The 26,516-nt window shown below is 37.0% G+C and overlaps 1 protein-coding gene across 1 annotated transcript in view; it reads left to right on the top strand.

Moving 5' to 3' along the window:
- The window catches only part of C7 (complement C7), a 69,437-nt gene that overhangs the window by 11,336 nt on the left and 31,585 nt on the right, over window positions 1-26,516 (top strand). The window contains exons 2-8 of the mRNA XM_003925898.3: window positions 5,743-5,798; window positions 8,478-8,553; window positions 11,529-11,670; window positions 13,619-13,766; window positions 14,873-15,011; window positions 22,207-22,377; window positions 24,616-24,859. Coding sequence (XP_003925947.1) covers window positions 5,743-5,798; window positions 8,478-8,553; window positions 11,529-11,670; window positions 13,619-13,766; window positions 14,873-15,011; window positions 22,207-22,377; window positions 24,616-24,859 — 976 coding nt within the window. The remainder of the gene's footprint in view (window positions 1-5,742; window positions 5,799-8,477; window positions 8,554-11,528; window positions 11,671-13,618; window positions 13,767-14,872; window positions 15,012-22,206; window positions 22,378-24,615; window positions 24,860-26,516) is intronic.

The following is a 26,516-nucleotide window of genomic DNA, read 5'->3' as shown; positions in this document are numbered from 1 at the left end:
CAACTTTTTTGGGGGTAAGATCTCAAAAACACAGACAACAAAAGCAAAAATAGACAAATGGGATTACATCAAGCTAAAAAACTTCTACAAAGCAAACAATCAAAAGAGTAGAGAGAGACAGCCTATGGAATTAGAGAAAATATTTGCAAGCTATTAATCTGACAAGGGATTAAGAACCAAAATATATAGGGAAGTAACTCAGTAGCATATATTAATAATAATATTAATCTGATTAACAGTGGGCAAAAGCCCTGAATAGACATTTTTCAAAAGAAGACATACAAATGGCTAACAGGTGTATAAAGAAATGCTCAATATCACTAATTGTATCAGGCCATTATTTGTGTTGCTATAAAGAAATACCTGAGGCTGGGTAATTTATAAATAAAAGAGATTTAATTGTCTCATAGTTCTGCAGGCTGAATAAATGTGGCATCAATATCAGCTCAGCTTCTGGTGAAGCTGTCAGGGAGATTTTACTCATGGGAAAAGGTGAAGCAAGAGCAGGCATGTCACATGGCAATAGTGGGAATGAGTGAGGGGGGCTGGTGTAGTGGCTCATGCCTGTAATCCTAGCACTTGAGAGTCTGAGGTAGGCAGATCACTTGAGGTCAGGAGTTCGAGACCAGCCTGGCCAACATGGTGAAACGTCATCTTTACTAAAAATACAAAAATTAGCCAGGCATGGTGGTGGGTGCCTGTAATCCCAGCTACTCAGGAGGCTGAGGCAGGAGAATCACTTGAACCCAGGAGGCCAAGGTTGTAGTGAGCTGAGATTATGCCACTGCACTCTAGCCTGGGGGACAGAGACAGACTCTGTCAAAAAAAAAAAAAAAAAAAAAAAAGAATAACAATGACTGAGAGGGAAAATGTCACACACTTTTAAACAATCAGATCCTAACAAGACTCACTATTGCAAGGATGACACCAAGGGGATGGTACTAAACCATTTATGAGAAATCAACCCCTCCAAACAGGCCCCACCTCCAACATTGGGGATTACATTTCAACATGAGATTTGAAGTCACATCTAAACTATGTCATTCCACCCCTGGCCCCCTGAATCTCATGTCTTTCTCACACTACAAATCATATCTTCCTAATAGTCCCCCAAGGTCTTAACTCATTTTGGCATTAATTCAAAAGTCCCAACTCTCAAGGACAAGGTCCAATCTGGAGATGTTTCTTCTACCTAGGAGCCTGTAAAATCAAAATAAGCTACTTATTTCCAAGATATAATGGGGGTACAGGCATTGGGTAATCACTCCTTTCCCAAAGAAGAGAAATCAGCCTGTAGAATGAGGATACAGGCCCAGTGCAGGTCTGAAACACAGCAGGGCAGTCAATAAATCTTAAAGCTCCAAAATAACCTCCTTTGAGTCTATGTTCCACATCCAAGACACACTGCTGCAAGGCATGGGCTTCCCTCCATCTCTTGGGCAGATTTACCTCTGTGGCTTTGCAGGGTTCCGCCACCATAGCTGCTCTCATGGGTTGGAGTTGAATGCCTGAAGTTTTTCCAGGCTCAACATGCAAGCTACTGGTGGATCTGCCATTCCGGGTTCTGGAGGACAGTGGCCTTTTTCCACTAATTCACTAGGCAGTGCTCCAGTGGGAACTCGGTGTGGGGGTTCCATCCCCACATTTCCCCTCCTCACTGTCCTTGTAGAGGTTCTCTGTGAGGGCTCCACCACTGCAGCAGGCTTGTGCCTGGGCACCCAGGGCATCCTGGGCATCCTCTGAAATGCCTGGGCACCCAGGATGCCTGGGCATCCTCTGAAATCTAGGTGGAGGCTGCCAAGCCTCCTTCAGTTTTGCACTATGTGTGCCTATGAGCTTACCAACACATGGAAGCTGCCAAGGCTTACAGTTTGTACTCACTGAAGCAGCAGCTCAAGCTGTATCAGGGGCTCATTGAGCCAAGGCTGGAGCTGGAGAGTGGCCTGCATGCAGAAAGCAGTGTTCTGAGGCTGTGCAGGACAGCAGAACCCTGGGCCTGGCCCATGAAAACCATTCTTTCCTCCCAAACCTCCTGGCCTGTGATGGGAGGGGCTGCCTCAAAGATCTCTAAAGTGCCTTCGAGGCCTTTTCTCCATTGTCTTGGCTATTAGCACTTGGCTCCCTTTTAGTCATGCAGATATCTCTAGCAAGTGGTTGTTCCACAGCCCCCTTGAATTCATTTGCTGATGATGCTTTTTCTTTCTCTGCCACATGGCCAGGCTGCAGATTTTTCAAACTTTTATACTCTGCTTCCCTTTTATATATACATTCCAATTTTAAGTCATTTGTTTGCTTCTACATATGACAGTAGACTGTTAGAAGCAGCTAGACCACTTCTTGAAATATGCTGCTTAGAAATTTGTTCTACTAGATACCTCAAGTTATCACTCTTAAGTTCAAACTTCTACAGATCCTTAGGGCATAAACAGAATGCCTCCAATTCTTTGCTAAGATATAACCAGCTGACTTTTTCTCTAATTCCCAAAAAGTTTCTCATTTCCATCTGAGACTTCACTAGTTTGGACTTTACTGTGCCTATCACTATCAGCATTTTGGTCACAATCATTTAACTAGTTTTTAAGAAGTTTCAAGCTTTCTTTCATTTTTCTGTTTTCTTCTGAGCCCTCCAAACTATGCTTCCCTTCAGTTTTGCACTATGTGTGCCTATGAGCTTAACAACACATGGAAGCTGCTCCAAACTCTTCAAACCTCTGTTCATTATGCAGTTCCAAAGCTGCTTTCACACTTTTAAGTATCTTTATAGCAATACCCCAATTCTCAGTACCAATTTTCTGTGTTAGCCTGTTATTTGTGTTGCTGTAGAGAAATATGTGAGGCTGTGTAATTTATAAAGAAAAGAAGTTTAATCAGGTCATGGTTCTGTAGGCTGTATGTACATGGCACCAACATTTGCTCAACTTCTGGTGAAGCCTGCAAGGAGCTTTTACTCATAGCGGAAGGCAAAGTGGGAGCACACATGTCACATGGCAAGGGTGGGTGCAAGAGATAGCCCAAACATTGAAAATAGAGCTAATACTAATCCTTCTGAAGCCCTTCCAAAAAACTGAAAATGAGGGAGTACTTTTGAATTCTTTTTAAGAGGCCAGTGTTATCCTGTTACCAAAGCCAAAGAAGCACATTACAAAAAAAAAAGAAAACTACATGCCAATATTCTTGGTGAACATAGTGAACAGAGATACAAAAATCTCAGCAGAATAGTAGCAAACTGAACAATACATTAAAAGGATCATCTACCATGATTAAATGGGATTTATTCCTGAAATGCAAGGATGGTTCAACATACACAAATTAATAAATATGTTATATGACATTAACAGAATGAACGACAAAGACTATATCATCATCTAATTAGATGCAGAAAAAACATTTGACAAAATTCAACAACATTTCGTGAAAAAGACTCTCACCAAGTTAGGTACAGAAAAAATGTACCTTGACACAATAAAGGCCATATATGAGAAGCCCACAGCTAACATTATACCCAACAGTGACAAATTGAAAGCCTTTCATTTAACCTCTGGAACAAGACAAAGATGCCCACTTTGGCCACTTTTATTTAACATAGTATTGGAAATTCTTGACAGTGCAATTAGGCAAGAAAAAGAAATAAAAGGCATCAAAATATAAAAGGAGAAAGTGAAAATGTCCATGTTTGCTGGTAACACAATCTTATATGTAGAAAACCCTACAGACTAGAACTAATAAATGAATACGGTAAAATTGTAGAATATAAAATAAACACTAAAAAGTACATTTCTATACACTAACAATAAACTATGTGAGAAAGAAATTAAGAAAACAATCCCATTTTCAATAACTACGAAAAAATTTAGGAATAAATGTAACCAAGGAAGTTAAAGTCTTACACATTGCAAATTATGAAACATTGATGAAAGAAATTGAAGGAGACATAAACAAATGGAAAGATATCCCTTGTTCATGGACTGGAAGAAAATATCACTAAAAAGTCCATACTACCCAAACTGTTCTAGAGTTTTAGTGCAATATTTATTAAAATTCTAATATAATATTTCAAAGAAATAGAAAAATATCTTAACGTTCATATGGAATCACATAAAACCCCAAATAGCTAAAGCAGTCATGGGCAAAAAGAATGAAGCTGGAAGTATTACTTTGCTTAATTTTAAACTATACGACAAAGCTATAGTAATTAAAACATCATGATGCTGGCAAAACAATAGACCCATTAACAAGAGGAACAGAATAGAGAGCCCAGAAATGCACCCTACATATATGGTCAATTGATTGTTTTTACAGAGTTGCCAAGAATACACAATGGGGAAAGGATAGTCTCTTAAATAAGTGGTATTGGGAAAACTGGATATCCACATGCAAAAGAATTAAATTGGATGCTTATCTCATATCATATAAAAAAATACTCAAAATAGGATAAAGCCTTAAGTATAAGACCAGAAACTGTAAAATTGCTTTAAAAAATATAAGGGAAAAATTGTGTTGTTCTAGGCAGGGATTTTTTGGATCTGACCCCAAAAGTGCAGGCTACAAATGCAAAAATAGACATATTGCGATTGCAACAAACTAAAAAGCTTCTACATGCCAAAGGAGACAATTATGTTTGCAGAGACAACCTACAGATTGGGAGAAAATATTTGTAAGCCATTCATCCAATAAGGGGCTAATATCAAAATTATATATGTAGCTCAAACAACTCAATAGCAAGAAAACAAAAAACTCAAATAAAAATTGACTAAGTACCAGGAAAGGGAGATGGAAGTAAAGTAAAAATAAAAAATGGGCAAGAAACTTGAGTAAACATTTCTGAAGAGAAGTCATATAAATGGCCAACAGAAAATGTGCTCAACATTGCTAATTACTAGAGAAATGCAAATTAAAGTTACATTGAGTTACAGTGAGCCACCTGTCAGAATGGCTATTATCAAAAAGACAAAAGGTAACAAGTGTTGGTATGGATGTGGAAAACTGGGAATCCCTGTACTCTTGTACACTGGTAGGAATGTAAGTTAGTACAGCTATTATGGAAAACTGAATGCAGATTTCTCAGAAAACGTAAAAAAATTATCATATGATCTAGCAATCTTACTTTTTGGTATTTACAAAAGCCAATGATCATTACAGCACTATACACAATAGTCAAGTTATAGGATCAACCTAATTGTCCCTTATCAGATGATTGGAGAAAAGAAATGTCATGTGTGTATGCAAAGGAATAGTATTTAGCCTTAAAAAGGAGGAAATTCTGTTATTTTTGACAATATAGATTGAACTGGAAAACATTAAGTTTATAAGCCAGGCACAGAAAGACAAATAGCACATGTTCTCATTAAATGTAAGATGTAAAACAATTGAACTCATAGAAGCAGAGTAGAATGGTGGTTACAGAGACTGGGGTAATAGGGAGATAAACGTCAAAGGGTAGACAATCTCAGTTAGCAGAAATATATTTTGAGTTCTATTGTACAGTGTGATGAAGATAGTTAATAATGGGGTATCATACATTTCAAAATTGCCAAGAGTAAATTTCAAATATCTTTGCCACAAAAATGTTAAGTTTTTTAGGTGATAGGTATGTTAACCAGCTTGATTAAATTATTTCACATTGTATTTAGAAATCATAATATCACTTTGTACCCCATAAATTTATACAATTATAAATTGTCAATTTATAGTTATAAAAATAAATGCAAGGTAAAATAATGCTTTATTGTTTTTCTTCTCCAGGCAATAAGCTTATTCATTTTGGTGGGATTTACGGGAGAGTTCCAAATTTTTTCAAGGTGAGGACTTTTTCTGTTGTGTATAAAAATCATTAAATTAAAAAAAAAGTTTGAGAAATTTTTTAGTTTAGTCTAATTTTATCATTGCAGTTTGAGTCTGTGTATCCCTCCAACATATTTTCTCTTTTCATATTTTTAGAAAAGAAAATGATAACAAAAATATTTTCTTTTTATCCTTCTTTTACTTTTTTTCCGCTATAAAATCGAAGACTAAAAGTCTAAGTTTTTTGTCCAAGTGCCGTGGTTTTATCTGTAATGCAGATAATCACAGCAGACTTATATATCTTAGAGCAGTATTTGTTCTTTAAATGTAATCCTTGAGAAACATCCTTTGGATTTTAAAGGTTGAGAGATTTTTTTTTTTTTTTTTTTTTTTTGAGACGGAGTTTCACTCTTGTTACCCAGGCTGGAGTGCAATGGCGCGATCTCGGCTCACCGCAACCTCTGCCTCCTGGGTTCAGGCAATTCTCCTGCCTCAGCCTCCTGAGTAGCTGGGATTACAGGCACGTGCCACCATGCCCAGCTAATTTTTTGTATTTTTAGTAGAAACGGGGTTTCACCATGTTGACCAGGATGGTCTCGATCTCTCGACCTCGTGATCCACCCGCCTCGGCCTCCCAAAGTGCTGGGATTACAGGCTTGAGCCACCGCGCCCGGCTGGTTGAGAGATTTTTAAGAAAATAGTTTTATCGGTTCTTGAGGCCTGGAAAAAAGCCAGCATCATTTATCCAAGGCTTTGTTATGCCCTCACTGTGTCAGATTGACAAGACAGAGCCAGATCAGTTCACTTTATGGAACTATCAAGTGTCAGGGGCTGTGGTAGGTACTGGGTTTAACACAAGGAGCAAGAAGGCACAGGGAGCATGCTGGGTGATTTGTATCTTGGGCCACTTCATTGCAATACAAATGTGCTAAGGGCTCTGAAAGAAGCCTGCTCAGGGTGATGTGGGAGCACAGCGGGAAGATCAAGCAAACTTCCTCTTCTAAGCCTCCATGTTTTGGGAAGCCCTCTGCCTTTCCCCAGGACAGAGACTAGAAAAATAACAGTTAAGTTCAGATCGTTCAAGGGTCAAAAATATCCAGGTATTTTGATCACTGGTACCATACGAAAACCACATGTTGGCAAGATTGGCTTTGTAAAAGCAGCGGACGCACACACTACAGAATGAGAGTCACTGCTTTCAGAGTAACCTGACCCTCTTAAGACACACAGGAACCGTCTTGACTCAAGATACCTCCCAGTCTAGGAATGTGCTGGGAATCCAGAAATCAGGAATACCAGCTCTTTTATCCTTCGTAGAGCATCATTTTAGGCAAGAATTCCTTAATCTCTTAAAGCTGATGCACGTAGCCTTTTCCATACAACACGGCCAGAATGTGAGCATTGTATGAGTCAACTCTCCATTTTCACATCCACTTTATTTTAGTGGAGCTGTTTAAGCTCAAATTGCCCTCTGCGGTTGGGTGCTTGAAAAATGGCCGAAATAAACGGGGAGCATTTAAATAAATTCCGGTTCATTCAGCTTCTGCCGATTTTTAGTTTTCCACTTCTCATCGGGTTTTATTATAGTTTCTGGTCTCTCAGTTAAGTGTTTCTAGATAACTCTCCAACTTATCATTTAGAATCCCTTTAAAGGCCATAAAACCTTCTTCCTGTATGTTTTCACCTACCCTCCCAACTCAGAACTCTCTCTTATCTATATCCCCATAACACGTTACATTGAATGCATTTCTGTTATGAAATCCATCAAAAGAGATATATTGTTTTATGATTATTTGTTTATCCATCTGTGTCTCTGTTCTTCCTTCTGTCTATACTCAATGACCTCTCTCTCTCTCTCTTTTTTTTTTTGAGATGGAGTCCTGCTTTGTTGACCAGGCTAGAGTGCAGTGGTGCAGTCTTGGTGCAATGCAACCTCCACCTCCTAGGTTCAAGCAATACTCCTGTCTCAGCCTCCCAAGTAGCTGGGATTACAAGTGTGTGCCACCACATCCGGCTAATTTTTGTATTTTTAGTAGAGATGGGGTTTTACCATGATGACCAGGCTGGTCTCAAACTCCTGACCTCAAGTGATCCGCATGCCTCTGCCTCCCAAAGTGCTGAAATTAGAGGTGTGAGCCACCATGCCTGGCCAATGACTTACCTCTTTACAACTCTAGTGTCTTTAGAACCTCGTAAATAGTAGATTTTTTTTCTTTGAGACAGAACCCTTTGTTGCCCAGGCTGGAGTGCAGTGGCACAATCTTGGCACACTGCAGCCTCCACCTTTCGGGTTCCAGCAGTTCTCCTGCCTCAGCCTTTCAGGTAGCTAAGATTACAGGAATGCGCCACCATGCCTGGCTAATTTTTTTGTATTTTTAGTAAAGATGGAGTTTCACCATGTAGGCCAGGCTGGTCTTGAACTCTTAACCTCAGGTGATCGGCCCACCTCAGCCTCCCAAAGTGCTAGGATTACAGGCGTGAGCCACTGTACCCAGCATAATAGATGTTTAATAAGTGTTAATCCTTAAGAAAGTGGGGCTCCTTTCATTTTTATATATTTTAGGATATTTTTAGTGTCTCTTAGAAAAAAATATTTGAGGTAACATTTAACTATTTTTGACTGTTTTCACTATTCTTTGTGTTTCCTTGTGTATCTTTCTGCCTGCTTTATGATGGACAACTTGACACTGTGGCAGTGCCTCCTCTCCAGTGAACTGCCAGTGGGACTCATATGCCCCTTGGTCAGAATGCGATGGCTGTACCAAGACTCAGGTAGGACCATGCAAAACTTTGTATTTGATTACTTATGTGCAGAAATATTTAGGCATGACCAAAATGGCATAAACTTTTGAATATTCATTAAATAGTGTCAATGTTTTTTGAAAACTATATTAGTAATTTTGAAGGGAGAAAAGTATGACTTGTTTAATAATATTGTAATAATTTGTATATTCATTTTTCTTGAAGGACTTCTCTAGATCTTATCTTGGAGCTAGAAATGTGTATAGGCTGAAAGTTCAAGGCAATTTACTAACTTTTTAACTATGAGAGAAATAGGAATAACATAGGATGAATTTTTTTGCTAATTTAAAATGTTTTATATTCATTGAGTTCAACTTTTCTTCTCATCTCAAACTAACACTAGCAAACAGCAAGATGGCTGCTTGATTTTACTTCACAAATAGTGAACAACCATGAAAAAAAATTTTGCAAAATGTTTTAAAGTTTAATTGCTAAGTAATACAAATACAATGTTGAACTTAATCTAGATATTACAAAATGCTTCTAAAAATGTCTAATTCCTTATTATAAAATGTTCATTGGAGAAAATACAGGAAGTTATAAAGAAATAAACGTTACTCATAATTCTACCATTTAGAAGAAAGAAATTATATAACAGTGTTTGGTATTTATTCTTTCAGCTCTGTCTGCCTTTTCTCCGTGCATACTTATAATTTAAAAGGAGATTATTTTATCATAGTTTTGTATTCTACTATTTTAATCTAACATTTGTTATCAGCAAAATAACTTATAACAGCAGTATTATGTTCCATTATATGAATATACCCTTATTTTTCTACTTTTTTATTGTTTGATATTTAAGTTGTCTCCATTTTTGTTATAAAGAAAACTTTAATAAACATTTTTGAATGTAGAGATCTGTCCTCTTTTTCCATGATTTTCTGAGGATAGTCCTAGAAATAAAATGTTTGTCTTAAAGTTTCTGAACATTTTAAGAGTTAAATATTTTAGAAACAGTCCAGTTTGGATAAAAATATATATTTAAAAATCACTTTTAATTATTAAAATAACAGAATCGTACTATAGAAGATAATTTTTATTTGGAAGCACCATCACTATCATCATTTTCATCAGCCATTGATTTAGTACCTACATGAGTGGTATTTTCGAAACAAATTACATGAACAAAGAATTTGGCTTCTAGCAAGTATAATAAATAACAGCTCTGATTACAGGCAAATAGGTACATGAATAACAGGCAAAGAAACATCAAGCACGTTAAATATTTTTATCATTTAAAAAGAAGAAAGAACACTAAATAGAAGTAGAGAGAGAGTGTTTTTTATACAAGCAATTTTTTTTCTTTGAGTGAAGGTCATCATGCAATGGATACCTCCCAGCTTATAAAAACAAAATTTTCATTCAGAAAGAGACAAGTGAAAATGAAAAAGAGATTGCAAGGTCAGACTTTGACAGGTGAGAATGAGACCTTGGAGAGTGGCTGCCATCAAGGACTCCCTGGTAATATGGAGAAGAAAAACACTCCCTTATGCAAACAACGCCATCTGTGCTCTGGAACTTCACAAAAGGACACCACTGATAAGCCACACGTGAGCGGTGTCTTCATCACTTACAAAGAGACGAAAAATACTCCTTATGCAAACGATGCCACTTGTGCTCTGGAACGTCACCAAAGGACACTGATAAGCCACACATGAGCAGCATCTGCATCCCTTACAAAGAAACGAAAAGCAGTATCAAGAAACCTTACCGAGTTCCATCCCACACTCATATTCCTCTGCGGCTCCTTTGCTTAAACATGATGAAAGGCGCCAGAACCATGCTCTGGCTGGTGCGAATCTGCTCAGAGTTCAAACTACACCACTGTGACCCCTCATGCCAAAGAATTCCCATTTCTAACCCAATTTAGGATGGATGAATAAGTTCGACATTGATATGTACAGCAACTCTTCCCTGTTGATCTTCACTCAAGGTTTAAATCCTCAGGACGCTCCGTGTTCTGTCTTATGTTTTGTTTTTTAATGGAGAAGAGGTGAGTACAGGAAGAGGCCTGGAAGATGCTCACTGATTGCCAGTGGTAGATGTTTCTTTTTGTTTAAATGTTAAGATACATGTCTTTGTAGTGAATCCTCGAGGATTTAATAAACTTTATGATGAATTAGTTGTAAACTTCTCATTTAGTTTGATAATTTCTTCAGTTTTCCTATATTATTTCCCCTCGAGAGGCTTGTATTTTACATATTCCTTTGTAGATGTAACTTCACCCTTGGATTATTTAGGCTTCTGTTTTGTAAGTTTGATTTCCATATTCATATATTTCTCTCTGAATTGTTTTTCCTTGCCTTCCTTCCTGAAGAAGGCTTACAGTTTAGCTCAAAGGAATAGCCATCACTTTTCTGAAGGCTTCCCTAACTCTAACTCTGCTTCATCTTAACCCCTTCCCAGTACCCTTATCCACACTCCAGAAAAAGTCATTTCACTTTCTCTAATGAGCTCTTGGAACACAGCTTTGGCAAATATATTGATCACTCTATGCTATAATCTATTTGCTCATGTGTCTACCCTCTAAGCTTGACTCAGTTTACTTTCTTTTTTCTTTTATTTTCCTTTTTTTTTTTTTCTGAGACAGTGTCTTACTCTGTCACCCAGGCTAGAGTGCAGTGGTGTGATCTCAGCTCACTGCAATTAGGTTACTTTCTTACAATCACTAAAAACATTTTTTTTTTTTGCATTTAATACTGAAAGTCGATATGTGCCTGGGAGCTCTCTATAAATAATAGCTGAAATGTCGCTGAACTCAAGGACAAGTAGGTCTGGATTCATTGATTTTTAGGTTTTATTTCTGTAGAACACCAGAACAATTTTCTGGACATTGTTTGTCTAATTGTATTACATTCTCTCATATTTTATGACTCAGATAAAGGGAACTGGAGAGTTCTTGGAAAAAAACAAAACAAAACGACTACTGCCTGCTTTGTGTTTAGACTCGCAGGCGGTCGGTGGCTGTGTATGGGCAGTATGGGGGCCAACCTTGTACGGGAAATGCTTTTGAAACCCAGTCCTGCAAACCTACAAGAGGATGTCCAACAGAGGAGGGATGTGGAGAGCGTTTCAGGTGTTTTTCAGGTAATTTGTTTTCCATAGGCTCAGCATGAAGATTGTAAATTCAAATGTTACTTGATTAATTTGCTCATTGTACATTTGTTAAGTTTTACTGAATTTATATTGGCCTAAAATTAATTTCCCCCAAATATCATCAGCATTTTTGTTGGTAAGTTAATCACACATTCAGCTATCATTCTTTCAAATGCAAGGGGAGGTATCTGCTAATAAACACAGGAATGCTTTTGGTGTCTTTGAATGGAACTCTGGCTACTGACAGACCAAAATAGGTACTCAAAATAATTTAGGCAGTAACTTTGGCACCCAAAATAATTTACATAGACCCAAATAGGCACCCATAATAATTTAAGCAGGTTGTATTTTGGGTGAAGAAGCAGAGTGAGTCTTGTGCATATATTGAGATTAGACAAAAACGATGTTACTGCCTAAATTATTATGTTTACAAGGAAAGCAACACTAATGAGCTGATTAAGGAGCAATACAGTTCTCTCTTACACATGGGGTGACTGAAACATAGTTTTGGCATTGAATATTATTTCACCAATTCTCTGTGTTGCATTTGTGCAGTCAGATTAATGTAATAAAATTTAATAAACACTTATGATTCTTCTTATGTTTCAAATAGTGGTAAGTGTGGTATATGCAAGTGAAACACATGCCTCTTCCCTCACAAATATTAAAGTTTTGTGGGCAGAATAGTACATAAATAATCCCTGAGTTAGAAGGGCTCCTCAGTGATACCTGTCAAACGCTTATTTTACTTTCAAAATCCAAATCAGGTAACAGCTCCTTCAGGAAGCCTTCCTTAAATCACTAGCTGAGAGAAGTAATTAACCAATCACGTCCATGTGTTCCTTATGCATATTGTACCATCTGTAATTTGGATTATTTGTTGGCCTGAATGTCTCTCATGGTGAACTGTGAACTCTTGAAGATATGAATTACATTTCTTTCATGTTGGCTTCTGGAGTCTCTGGTACATAATACATTCTCAACAAATGTTTGCTTCATTGGATTGAGCGACAGTATAGCAGCGTGTGTGTCCTACAGGGACAGTTGTGCACTAAGCATCCTATGAGGACATAGAGGAAGAATTTGCAGCAGAGCCCGTGAGGTAGGGATGGCTTTCAAGAGGAGATAACGTTTAATTTGATTTTTGTAGGACAAGTAAGAATAGGTAGAGAAACTCTTCTAGGCAGAGAGAACCAACTGTAAGTGCAAGATCATTGGAGTTGACAGAAAATGTGGCCTTTCATTCATGCAGGTAGTCCAGTATGACTAGAGTATGGGAAGCTAGTAGGAAAATGGCTGGAGATGGTGCCAGGGTGATAGGCAGGAATTAGATCATCTGGTACCCTCCAGTGCTTCCTTGGTACTCTAGATTTGTGGCTATTATAACACTTATGATCTACATCTTTATAGTATTTCCTATTAGATTGTAAAGTATATGAAAAGTCTGGCAAAGGTCATTTTTTATTGATATTTGTATCCCAGCCCCTATTGTGCTAAAGAAATACTGAATTTTAACCTTTTGATAAAATTCTCCTGCTCTTAAAGCTCACAAACGCAAATTGCCAAGAAAAGCTCCACTTGGTCATCTTAGAATGACAGAAAAAAACTGAAAGTTGAAGGGCAGGAAGTCAATTGATCTTCCCAGTAGTTGGAATTGTATAATTTAGACAAGCTGCTTGATTATGGGTGAGATCTTGAAAATTTGAATTCAGATCCTGTTTTCAATTTTATGGCTGACTGAGTTAAGAATCATTTCTGTGTGTCACAAAATGGAGACAAAACAATCACTAGTCCTTTCATAGACACTCTGGGATTTATCTCCCATTTAGATTGAAGTATCAATGCAGTGTTGCTGGTGGCAGGAAAAGTTTTTTGGTTCTGGATAGTGTTTCTCTTCTTCCCTCTTTCACATTGTCACGTGGGTTTTTCTTGTGTTCAGGTCAGTGCATCAGTAAATTGTTGGTTTGCAATGGGGATTCTGACTGTGAAGAAGATAGTGCTGATGAAGACAGATGTGAGGACTCAGAAAGGAGACCTTCCTGTGATATTGATAAGCCTCCTCCTAACATAGAACTTACTGGAAATGGGTAAGGTGCTGGGCAGCCTCCTGAGTACATCAATGAATTGTAATTTTAAACTTTGTTTTATTTTATGGTTTGGTAAGTCTAAGAACAAGTCTATTAATAAGCAAGACTTTTCATTGGCTCAGAGCTCTTTGTCACATCCTGAGACAGTATTTTTGTTCACACATGTATACTTGTAGATACATGTGGTGAGATATAGAATGACCCCTTGTCATAGGATGGTCCTGATTCTAGCACTGAAATTAGAATCCTGAGAAACCCCTTAGTCTCAAGGAAACCTGGACAGTTGGTCACCTCATGGGTGTTTGAAGGGAGGAAGGAAGGGTAGGGGAAAGAGAGAGAGAGAGAGAGAGAGAGAGAGAGAGAGAGAGAAAGAGAGACTGGTTCAGTAATGTGCGGGCTATTCAAGAGAATGAAGAAACAATAGAATGATAACAGGGTGAGAAGAGAGAGAGAAACAAATGTGTTGTAATACCCAGGCTGAACAGCAATTGCCTAAACTAGCCAAAAAACTTTGTTTACAAGTGAAGGTTGGAAAATACCGTGTTTACCTTATCAAAGAGAATTCTGGAGAAGTTTTAAATGTCATATGACTTGTTAAGGTTTTAAGACTTAAAAATAACCTGTTTTAGAATGAAAGAAGTAATTTATCTGTAATATTTTAAAATTTATTAATAGAGAAATAGGTTAAAATTACTTTAAAAAGTATACCATTCAGCAAGCTCAGAGACAATCAGTTAAAATTTATTATAGAATGCTGTCTCCCCTCAAGAGTAACCTTAATTGTATTGGTTTTATCTATAGATTCAATTCAAAACCAGCCGTTGCCATAGATACAAAAGAGCCATGTGTTTCCCAAATATGTTCTTTGAAAGGATGTTGGCTTTCCCCAGCTATTAGTTTTAGTGATTATACTAAGCAGGTGAAGCTGGATAATGTGTGGTATGCATTAGGATGCTGTGCTCTTTATTTGAGCTCTCTCAAAGAAGTGTTTAACTGTGAAGCATTTTAAGAATTTTTAGAGTTCTCTAACAACTTTTTTTTTCCCAGCAAGTGCTATTTCTGGTTTTTAACTGCCTTTTATTTCCTCCTCCACCTCCTTTTGACAGTTACAATGCACTCACTGGCCAGTTTAGGAACAGAGTCATCAACACCAAAAGTTTTGGTGGTCAGTGTAGAAAGGTGTTTAGCGGGGATGGAAGAGACTTTTACAGGCTGAGTGGAAATGTCCTCTCCTATACATTCCAGGTACTTACGATGTTATTGATGTCTAATCTGGAATTGTCAGACAGCATTGTTTATATGATATTGACTTTTAGGTATTTGTTGAGAATTTACTTATGGTCTAATATGTGGTCAATTTTTATAAATGTTTTATGTCAACTTAAAAAGTACACTCTGTTTTTCTTTGGGGTGCAGGGTGATGATACTTTAACATGTGTCATTCAAGATGACATATCCTTATACCTTCATGTTCTATGTGGGCTCAAGACCTTACTGTCTGTGCCTGTACAGGCATTAAAACTTAAGGCCCTGTCCGTGACTGGTAATGATAGTCTCTTGACACTGCTAGTGTCAGCTCACTTAAAATGCTTTTATTTTAAAATCGTGAACTATTTCATCTATACAAAAGAGCTTGGATAACATATCCGTGTAATTTAAAGAAAACTGTCCTTCTCTGCCCACCATCTGCCTTAAGAAATAGAATATTGCCAGTAACTTAAATGCCCCTCTGTGCCCCTCTCTGATCACATCCCTCTCACTCCTCAGGCAACCACTATCTTATATTTTGTATTAATTATATCCTTGTTTTTTTTTTTTTTCTGTAATGCTTGTTCTTTATATGTCTTTGTCCCTAGAGATTTGTGATTTAGTTTTGCCTATTTTTTCCATTTATAAATAGAATCATATCTATCCTTCTGTTACTTTTTTTCCCCCAAAAGTTACGGTTTTGAGTTTTACTCAAGCTGTTGCAGGTGTCATTTTTATTGCTGTTCCCAATTTTTTCTTATGAAAATGCCTTGAACATTCTTGTGCCTGAATCCCATACAAATGAACTAGAGTTTCTCCAGGGCATACACCTGGATTTAAAATTGCTGCCTTGTAGGATATGTATGTATTAAATTTTACTAGGTAAAGTATCCAAAATGGCCGGATCATTTCATATCTCAGCAGTGGGGATGTGTGACCTCCACTTCACATTCTTGCCAACACTGGTATTGCCTAACTTTTTAATTTTGCTTATGATCTCATATCTCCCCTGGCTCCAGGCTTCTGTTTCTCAAAAGCTATTTCTGTCATACACACCTAAATTCACCCATGAGTAGGTTTTGTTCAACACAAAACGTACTCATGCAAAACAGTTATGTCTTTAGGAAACTTTCCAGAAGATTTAGAAGGAAGATAGAGGAGAGATTTTCTGTTGCAGTAATGCAAACACGTTGAAGCAATAGCAATTGGCATCTTCTACCTTAAAACATTCTTCCACAGCCTCAGCATGGTGAAATTTCTGGTCTCATCTGGTGGTAGCTTCTTTCTTGCTTTTGTCTTTCAAGATCCCCTCTCCCACGCCTTTACCTCCCTTTGTCCCCAGACTCCAAAACATTTCTAATTCAGCTTTCAATATTGATTACTCCTAAATTTGCACACCCAAACTACTGAAATGTTCAGACAAAAGGGCCTTTTGCTTACCCAAATTAACCTTCTTCAGAAAGCAGTTTTGATTATAAATAGCAAACATACCGTCTTCCCATTTAACACAGAATAAGTTAGTTACATTTAAGAGTTGTTGAGTGACATAAATGAGAAGTAAAACGGATCTAAAAAATCATTGGAGCTACCAGTTTTTGAATACCTACTGTGATATCCGCACTATTTTAGGTGATTAGCACAGTTTGAAATTCACAGCAGCCTTGGAAATTAAGCAATGTTTTACTATGTATGCAGAAATTAAGGCTAAAGAGGGCTTCAGTTGACTCACTCAAAGTCACCAAATTAAAAGCAGTAGAGCTTAGATCTGGTCTGTCAGATTTCACAGCCTTTTGTTTTACCATTACAGTTTACTCTCCCCGTGTATTTCATTTAATTTCTTTTTCAACTCTAAATTCAGCATGGCAAATAACATGTTTCATCATCTAACCTTTGGCCAGAAAGGAGAATATAAAATAGGCATATACAGAGAATTTTTTCTCACTGTATTTTTTAGAGAATGTGTTCCTAATTCTTTCATAATTATAATGTGGAGACTTGCATGTATATTTTTAAAAGGGTCAAATTTAGAAAGTTACAGAGCAGAGAAAAAATAAGAAAGCGTTTCTGACTTAGTTGGAAGGCAGACATGCACGAGGTCTGCACTTCTGAAGAAGAGGGATAATTTAATAACAGTGTGATCCTGACATTCATTTCACTCAGCAGGGCTTGGTCTTTAGATTGACATTTGAAATGTCTTCTCCATCCCTGAATGTGGAGATGTTTGTCAGAGTAGAGGGAAATTATAGCCTGTTACAGATTGAGGAACAAAGATGTTTTGAGGAGCCAATCTGAGGGAAGTGAAGTGGAAGCAACAGGCAGTGAGTCAGCCACACAAGTACTAAACTCAGACGTGGATGTGGCAGTGGTGAATGTTCTCCATGATTCAAATAAATTGATCTAGGGCCCACTGGGTGTCCAGCTGTCTTTGAGGTGGAAGGTGACTTTTGGCTTATTGGAATATAAATATTAATAAATAAACATAAAACAGAATTGGCCAGTCTTATAATCCCCGTTTTGGTTTCTAGCATCATGGTTTATTCAGGGAAACCCCAATTTCTTGTTGAGTAAGCTGCTTAACTTCCATGCTGTGCACATTCTCTGTCTACTTATATATTTTATACAACGAGGAAGGCATTTGTTGCTTGGGAAGGTGCCCCTTTGCCTAGTTCAGCCTGAGAGATGGCAGAAAGACTGTTGTGTTTATTCTCCATATGTCATGAATTGCAGAAGGGAATGAGTTACGATCAAGGTGAAGAAACCTCATGGCTTCTGTGTTTGGTCTTGAATGTATTTCATTATATATATTTGAAGAGAAATCCTAGATGCATTTCAAGTGAAAAACAAAACAAAACAAAATTCTAAAGGCAATTTTAATGAATGCTACCTTATCTAAGCCTTTGCTGCTTCTATTGGTATGAGGACTAGATACCTGAGATTTCTAAATCTACCTTGTTAGCTAAGAATAATTTAAATGATAGTTAAAAATATATCACATGTAAGAGTCCTTTATATACTAAGCACTGTTCCAAGAGCTTTACATGGATCTATTTTCCTTATAATAACCTAAGGAGGTAGGTACTGGCATCTGATTTTACAAATGAGAAAACAAAGGCAAAAAAGCTAAATTGCATATCCACAGCATAGAAGATGACAAAGGTGAGATTTGAACTTTAGAAGTCTGGCTCCAAACTCCCTCTTAGCAGACACTATACTTACAAGCATTTTATATAGTATATATATGTATGTATATACAGTGAATATCTATATCTGTACATCATCTCTCATTCTATATGTAGGTGGGAGTGGGAGAGAGAAAATGAAAAAACAGGAAGGGAAGAGGAACACTTTCTTTTTCTTTGAAAGAGTCTTACGCATTTGCCTAGGCTGGAGTGCAGTGGTGACATCCCGGCTCACGGTAACCTCTTCCTTTTGTGTTCAAGTGATTGCCATGTCTCAGCCTCCCGAGTAGCTAGGATTACAGGCATGTACCACTATGCCTGGCTAATTTTTGTATTTTTAGTAGATACAGAGTTTTGCCATTTTGGTCAGGGTGGTCTCGAACTCCAGTCCTCAAGTGATCCACCTGCCCCAGCCTCCCAAAGCACTGGGATTACAGGCGCGAGCCACTGACCCTGGCCCTGGGAGCACCTTTGAATAACTGAATGTAGTTCAAACTGGCTGGATTACAGAGTGAAGTGTGAAGAGTCGTAAGCAATGAGGTTATAAGTGATCAGGAAAGTAAATAAAATAGACTTCTTTTCTGTTTAGTTAGGGAGTTTGGATTTTAAAAAAGTCATTGGAGAGTTTAAGAAAGGATGCTACTCTTATGGACAGTGGAGAATAGATGGGAGGGTGGCAGACTAGGGGAAAGCAATCCGGTTAGAGAACTGTTGTAATAATCCCTGAGGAATATAACGGTGGCCTGAGAAAACTTGGTGAGTGGCTGAATGCAAGGAATGTTGGAGAGTGAGCAGTCTGGGATATGAATGGGTTTCTGACTTGGGCCAATGGCCAGATGAAAATACAATCCTCTGAGATGGTAAGGACCCATTTGCAGAAAGAAGACAAATTCAGTTTAGGTACCTAAGTTATGTCCAAGTGCTCAGGAGAGAGAGTTTGGGCTGGAAATATACATTTGCTAATTATTAGTATTGGAATGGTAATTGAAACCACAGAGTAGAGAACACTGTTGCTCTTGGAGCTAGCATAGACGGATGAGTGGTAGAAGGAGATGCCTAGAGGAGTCTTAGAAGGAACAGCCAGAGAGAGAGAAAAAAAAAGAAAATTAGAAAGCCAATGGAAGAGAGTATTTCCAGTGGGAGAGAGTGGTCGACAGTGCTGAATAACGTTGGAAGACGTGTTCTCCATCTGGTGAAATAAGGAAGATGCCGTCAGCATTGCTGGAAGTCAGACCATTGTAGGTGGAAGAGCGAATGGGAGGTGAGGCATTTAAGATAATTATAGTCAACTCATTTAAGGTGGTGAGATGGGAAAGCAGAAAAGTAGGAAAGAAGGAATACATAGTAACAGGTAACATCTTAGAACATGTATCAGTTTTGATAGAAAGGAGCCAGTAGATCAAGAAAAATGGAAGCTGTAGGAGAGGGAACAATCAATCCATCTAATCCACCCTTTGCAGAGGTCAGAGGGAATGCAATAATAAGAAGACACAGAAAGTTTAGCCTAAGACAAGGGGGAAGGACACCTATGGAGAAAAAGAATGAAAGAAAAGTTAGTAAGTTTGTAGATTTGTTTGCCAGCAGTTTAAGTGGTCTTTGAAGATGGGAGATTTTGTAAAGAAAGAGGTAAGATCATCTTCTGAGAGTGAAGGAAGTGGCTGTAGAATTGGGGAATTGAATTTTGAAAAATTTTAAAAATTTTGCAGAGTTTATAAATAGATACTGTAGAGAATGGGAGAAAGAGAGAACTGACTAGAGAAATAAAGTGTTGCTGGTTGGTATTGAGGATTCTACTGAAGTTGAAAATCACAAATGGATTTGTAGTGGCACCAATATGTACAATTGTGTGATTCGCTAGAGTAGTGCGAAGCTGCTTGGCCTAGCAAGCCTGGGCTGGGTTTTTGCCAGAAAAATGTGATAGCAGGTCATCTAGGCAAGGAAGTTAAATTCATTAGCAAGAGAGTGGTTGAAGTCATGAGCCACGAAGGAAATGACATAACTGAAAGTACTGATAGTGAGAAACAGGGAGAATAAGTGGAAGAACATGTTTCTATAATGTTAAATAATAGATGTGGCAATAATAAAATGAAAGTTAAAAGAATAAGAAATGTCAGAGTGTAGGAAGGTTGAATTTAGGATTTCAGAGGAAGAGTCAGTCTTGGAGAATCCAGAATCTAAACTGGAAGAAGGAGGGTATTAAATAAGGAAAATTTAATAAGACCATACCACTTGGAGAAAGATGATTCTTGCAGCTATGTGTAGGTAGATAGGAATGAGAAGATGTTGAACTAAAGCGGCTAAGTGGCTTATTTGCATAAATCAGGAACCACGTATTTGAATTGTGGATATAAAGATGGGGGAAATAGGCTAATTTTTTTTTGCATTGAAAGGAATGTATGTAACTTTTCTTTCTCCAAAGAGATAAAAAAACTAAAATTTTTTAGTCAATAATATATATGTATTTGTATATGTGCATATGTGTATATGTGTATATACACATGTGTATACACACACACACACACACACACATATATTTTTCATTCCAGCCCAAGCTGAATTTTTGCATTTAACTTTTAAACAAACCGATTTCATAACGTAATGGAAATAATGCTCTAATAAAAGATTTGCTTAAATCCATCTTCTTGTCTTTCTTATCTTTTTAGCATGCATATCTAATACTCAATGGAAGGTAGTGATAACAGTCATATTATATTTTATGGCATTTTGGTGTATTTCTTTCTAGTCTTTTTTGACTGGACATATTCTTGCATGATTGTAGTTAATAGCATTTTCACACTTATACCTGTTTTCTTATTTCATGTGACAACACAAATATTATGTCTTTGTAAGCATCATATACTATGACTGTGTAACATTGTTATTTTCTTTCCTTTTAGTTATCAAAAAAATATATCATTTCCATCAGTTCAATTTTCTCTCTCCTTATGCTTTGATCTCAAACACAGATGTGTACGTATATATAATAAAAACACTAATGCTTGTGGAAGGAGGATTCCCAGTTTGAATATTTATGTAGAGCAGACACAGTGAGAGGGAGTCTTCTTGCCTATTTTGTTTCATTCCCGCAGGGGCTGACATTTTTAGCAAATTGGTTGTCTATAATTTTAGCAAATCAAGAGATTTCTATATAAAGATTCAAATTTATCTCCTGAAAAAAATAGACAATCTGTCAATACTAGAACCTGTCTAGTAGATTTGAGTGTTGTGTGTCCCTTTTAGACAGGGTATGTGCTCACTTTGTCATCACCATGCTTCCACTGGAGGTTTCCAACATCGATATTACCTGCCAGTCACCTGTGGGCATTTCATTTTCATACTTGATCTGGAGTAAAATAAAGGATAAATGAATGATTACCTCTTCAATAAAAGCTGAAGCTGTCACTTCTCAATTAGTTACATGTGACTAACCTGTTATCTACTTTAAAATTCTTTTGGAGTGGCCCTTTCTTCTACTATCTAGCATAGAAAAAAATGCAATTTTAGCATTTATCCAAGTGAAACAGAATTAGAAATTAAATCCACTACTTGATCACATAGAACATTCCAAAACAAAGCCAAAAGAATTAATTGTTTCATATCACCGATTTGCATCTCTGTTCCCCTTTATTAGATAAAAAATCAAGAGCCAAATTCTTTCTAGTTCTCTGTCTGTGTAGCTTTTGTTAATTTGCTCACTTCGGGGCCAAATGCTGACATTAAAGGAACATAGAGGTTGTTTGTACCTAAATGTGTTTCGTGAATCACTTGGAATTGCCATTGTTGGTATGACGTGTCTTGCTTAATAAAAAATAATCATCGAATGAACTCTTTCCTTATAATCATACAGGCCCGGTCTTAATGAGAGTCACAGTTGCTTTGTGCAACTGAAGAGCTTTTCTCTTTGGGAGGATTGCATGAAGAAAGTACCCATGATGAAGGATCCATGACAGAAGTATCTTGGGTATCTCCAAGCCTTAATTTAGTCGTAGCAACATTTTTCATTTTCTTTGCAGGTGAAAGTAAATAATGATTTTAATTATGAATTTTACAATAGTACTTGGTCTTATGTAAAATGTACATCGAGAGAACATACATCATCTAGTAACAAGCGCTCCTTTTTTAGCTCTTCATCATCTAGTTCATACAGTTATACTTCACATACCAATGAAATCCATAAAGAAAAGGTTAGTATGAAATGTCAGCTAACTTTTCCCTATTTTACTGTTTTTAAGTATTGCTTACATTAATGAACTTGTGTTTATCAAAAGGATCAACTGTCATATTAAAATTTGTAATAGTAATTGTACTACCTTTAAGAGACAATACAATATGTTTCTCTGAAAGGTACAATACTGTCTCATTAATCTCTTTGATACTACATTTATTCATACTGGCCAGGCACAATGGCTCACGCGTATAATCCCAGCACTCTGGGAGGCCAAGGTTAATGGATTGCTTGAGCTTGAGCTCAGAAATTTGAGACTAGCCTGGCCAACATAGCGAGACCCTGTCTCTATAAAAGTACAAAACTTAGCTGAGCATGGTGGCGCATGCCTGTTGTCCCAGCTACTCAGCAGACTGAGGTGGAAGGATCACTTGAGCCGGGGAGGGAGCAGATGCAGGGAGCCAATATCATGCCGCTGCACTTTGACCTGGGTAACAGAGTGAAACCCTGTCTCAAAACAAAATCAAAAACAAAAACAAAACATATATATATATGTTTATTTATGCATTTAAACTTCTCTTTAAAAGTATTTGTTTTTATTTGAAAATGTTTACAAACCCCTTATTACTTTGAAATGTTCTATTTTAAACGGCCTTAAATTTCTTATTTGTGATTACTGGTGAAACTATTTTAAGTGTCATATACAATTTAAAAAATCTAATTAATGCTTATTTATGCTTCTTAAATGCAAATGCTAGAGTCTTCTTAGAAGGTACATGAAGATATAAGACTTTAAAAACATTTTATTACTTTTGAGATTCCAACATTTTTATCTAAGAAAGTTAAAAGACTTATTTTTAAATACTTCATTGTTTTGAAATATCAAAACTTTCCTCTTGAGAAACCTGAACAGTTGAGATGGATTGTACTAATCGATATAGAGTGATGGGTGAAGAATTTTTTTGGCTGATCATTATTCACAATCTGTACATTTCATCTCATTCTTCAAGTTAGTAATTTTATTAATAAATCACTTAGAAAAGTATAAGAAATATTGTTTTTTTATGACTAAGAAACTGCCTATGGAACTATGAGTTGTAAAAACATTTTTTGTCTCCATATTATGTTGTTCACATGGTAGGAGTTGGCAAAAGTAGGTCTGTGATCTGTCTTGGATGTCATTGAAAGATGCTAAGGAAGTGTTTAAAAGACCTCATTATAAAGTAGCTTAACCTGCAAATACCCTAGCATGGCAGATAAATGATAACTACAAGTCATTGTTAACACAGGGACAATAAGAACACATTATTTTATATATTTATGTTTATCAGTTGATGGATTATTCTTTTTCTAGTTGAAGATAGCATAGCAACTTGGTCTTGGGGTTTTGGAAGTTATATAAGAAGTTATCATATAATTTCTTTGCCTGTAATCTCAGCACTTCGGGAGGCTGAGGCAAGTAGATCACATGAGGTCAGGAGTTCGAGACTAGCCTGGCTAACATGATGAAACTCTATCTCTACTAAAAATACAAAAATTATCCAGGCATGGTGGCACATGCCTGTAATGCCAGCTACTCAAGTAGCTGAGGCAGGAGAATCCTGAATTCTTCTGGATTAATCCTGAACCCTAAATTAATACTTTGTTGATTTCATATTGCGAGAAGGGGCCTCACTATGTATCCAGATATGGGAGGGGATGGTGGTAGCTTAACATGGCATTACTCAGTTTTTTTTTTTTTTTTTTTTTTTTGATACAGAGTCTCACTCTGCCATCCAGGCTGGAGTGTAGTGGTGTAATCACTGCTCACACCAGACAGAGGTAACCTCTGCCTCCTGGGTTCAAGTGATTCTCTTACCTCAGCCACCTGAGTAGCTGAGATTACAGGCGTGTGCTACCATGGCAGGCTAATTTTTGTGTTTTTAGTAGAGATAGGTTTTTATCATGTTACTCAGGCTGGTCTCAAACTCCTGACCTCAAGGTATCTGCCTGCCTCAGCCTCCCAAAGTGCTGAGATTATAGGAGTGAGCCACCGTGCCTGGCCATTCCTCAGATGTTATTACTATTTGAGACTCCACATATTCCTGATTGTGTCCTGTTGGTGGGCCCATAGGAGTGATCATCATGTATCAGAAATAAAAATTAATGTAGTCTGGGTTGACTGGAGGTGAGAGTTGGAGATATTGAAAACAGAACTATTTTCATTGCCTTGCTATCTTCCACCTGAAGCTCCTTGTACTCTTTCTTCTCTCCATAGAGTTATCAATTGTTGGTTGTAGAGAACACTGTTGAAGTGGCTCAGTTCATTAATAACAATCCAGAATTTTTACAACTTGCTGAGCCATTCTGGAAGGAGCTTTCCCACCTCCCCTCTCTGTATGACTACAGTGCCTACCGAAGACTAATCGACCAGTATGGGACACATTATCTGCAATCTGGGTCCTTAGGAGGAGAATACAAAGTTTTATTTTATGTGGACTCAGAAAAATTCAAACAAAAGGGTATAGTATTAAAAAATTTGTTGTCTAAAAGCATCTCTGGGATTTTAATGGGGAAATAATATGTACTTAATGTAAGCTTTTGAGCTTTAAAATTTGACAAGTAAAGATTTAAATTGCAAAGGCATCCAAAATTGCAAGAATGTATTATTCTCTACTTAAAATCTTACATGGTTTAAGAAAAGCCTGTCTACTCTTTTGGATAGTATCTTGAGCTAAATCACTGTTATTATTGGCTATCTCCAGAGGATATTGGTTGGATTTTTAAAATGCTTTTTAAACTTTCCCCTTTCTCAGACTAAACAGTATTTCTCAAGAAAAACTAATGAGGAATTTAGTAATATTTCAGAAATCAAAATGTTTAAATAAGTATTTCATTTACCTTTGTTTTTTTACTACTCATATTCTTTTAAGAAAATCTGCTTTAAATATCACACGTTCATTTACTACTTAATACTTGGAACAATAGCTTAAATTGATTGGATACCTTCCTTATGACAAGTAAGTTTCATGTATTAGTAATAATTCTTGTTACTACCCAATGGGATGGGCATTCTAATCTCTGTCCCACAGATTGAGAAATAGAGACTCAGTGCTATTATGAGACTCATCCAAGTCATGTGAATTGTAAGGAGGGTATTTAAGGCTGGGTCTAACTGGCCTCAAAGTCAGTTTGGCTTATTCCTTATGTTATGTCACTGCTAAAATTGCCTGATAATTTCATATTGAGAGAAGCAGCCTCACTATCTGTCCAGACGTGGGAGAGGATGGTGGTGGCTTATGTCCACTCTTCCTCTTCAGAGCCTAGCCTTGGCTTACTAATGTTCTTTATTTTTTAATTATTTTTTATTTTTAAAATTTTTTTTGAGATGGAGTCTCGCTCTCTCACCAGGCTGGAGTGCAGTGGCATGATATCGGCTCACCATAACCTCTGATTCCCTGGTTCAAGCGATTCTCCTGTCTCAGCCTCCCGAGTAGCTGGGATTACAGGCACGCACCACCACACCCAGCTAGGCTTACTAATGTTCTAAGTCCAACTTTTTTCCCCAACTTTGTCTTTTAGCAGATGCCCGCATGTCCTTCTCTATTCCAAATCCCCTCTTCAAGGTCTTACTCTTCAGAAAAGGTTCTGTTACAACCTTGGAGAAGAATAAGACCTCTTACATAAGATTCAGAGGAAGTCTTGTAGCTTTTTAAATGGGTAAATAATTTTTTTTCTGTTTCCATTGAGCTATTTCTTTATGGTTCTCTACCACATAGATTTTAACTGTAATTTGATCTTCTCAAATCTTACATTTTGGAAATGAGTGGCCAAGTTTAGGTTTTTATAGCAAAGACGAGGACACTATTTCTTCGGAGAATCAATCTAGCAAGTGGTTTGATCTAAATTCAGTTTTACTTCTTTTTATTGCACTAAAAAGAAATGGAGAGGATTAAAAAAAACTTTCCAAGCTGGTAAAATTATATTTTTCAGTAAAAATTTTACTCTTGAGCAGTTTATGTTTATCCTAAAATTTTTATTTAAATATAATCAAAACTTCCATGATATAATGTATGCCCCAAATAATTGGTCTTTAAGAAACATTAAGGTTATTCTAATATAGTTAGTAAAACGAGAAAATATATTTTCACATCTTATTATTTTTTATCCTACTTTTAA

Source organism: Saimiri boliviensis, chromosome 1, assembly GCF_048565385.1.
Source record: "Saimiri boliviensis isolate mSaiBol1 chromosome 1, mSaiBol1.pri, whole genome shotgun sequence".
NCBI classification, from domain to species: domain Eukaryota; kingdom Metazoa; phylum Chordata; class Mammalia; order Primates; family Cebidae; genus Saimiri; species Saimiri boliviensis.
The sequence above is the reverse complement of the archived record's forward strand: the minus strand, read 5'-3'. Positions and strand labels throughout refer to the sequence as shown.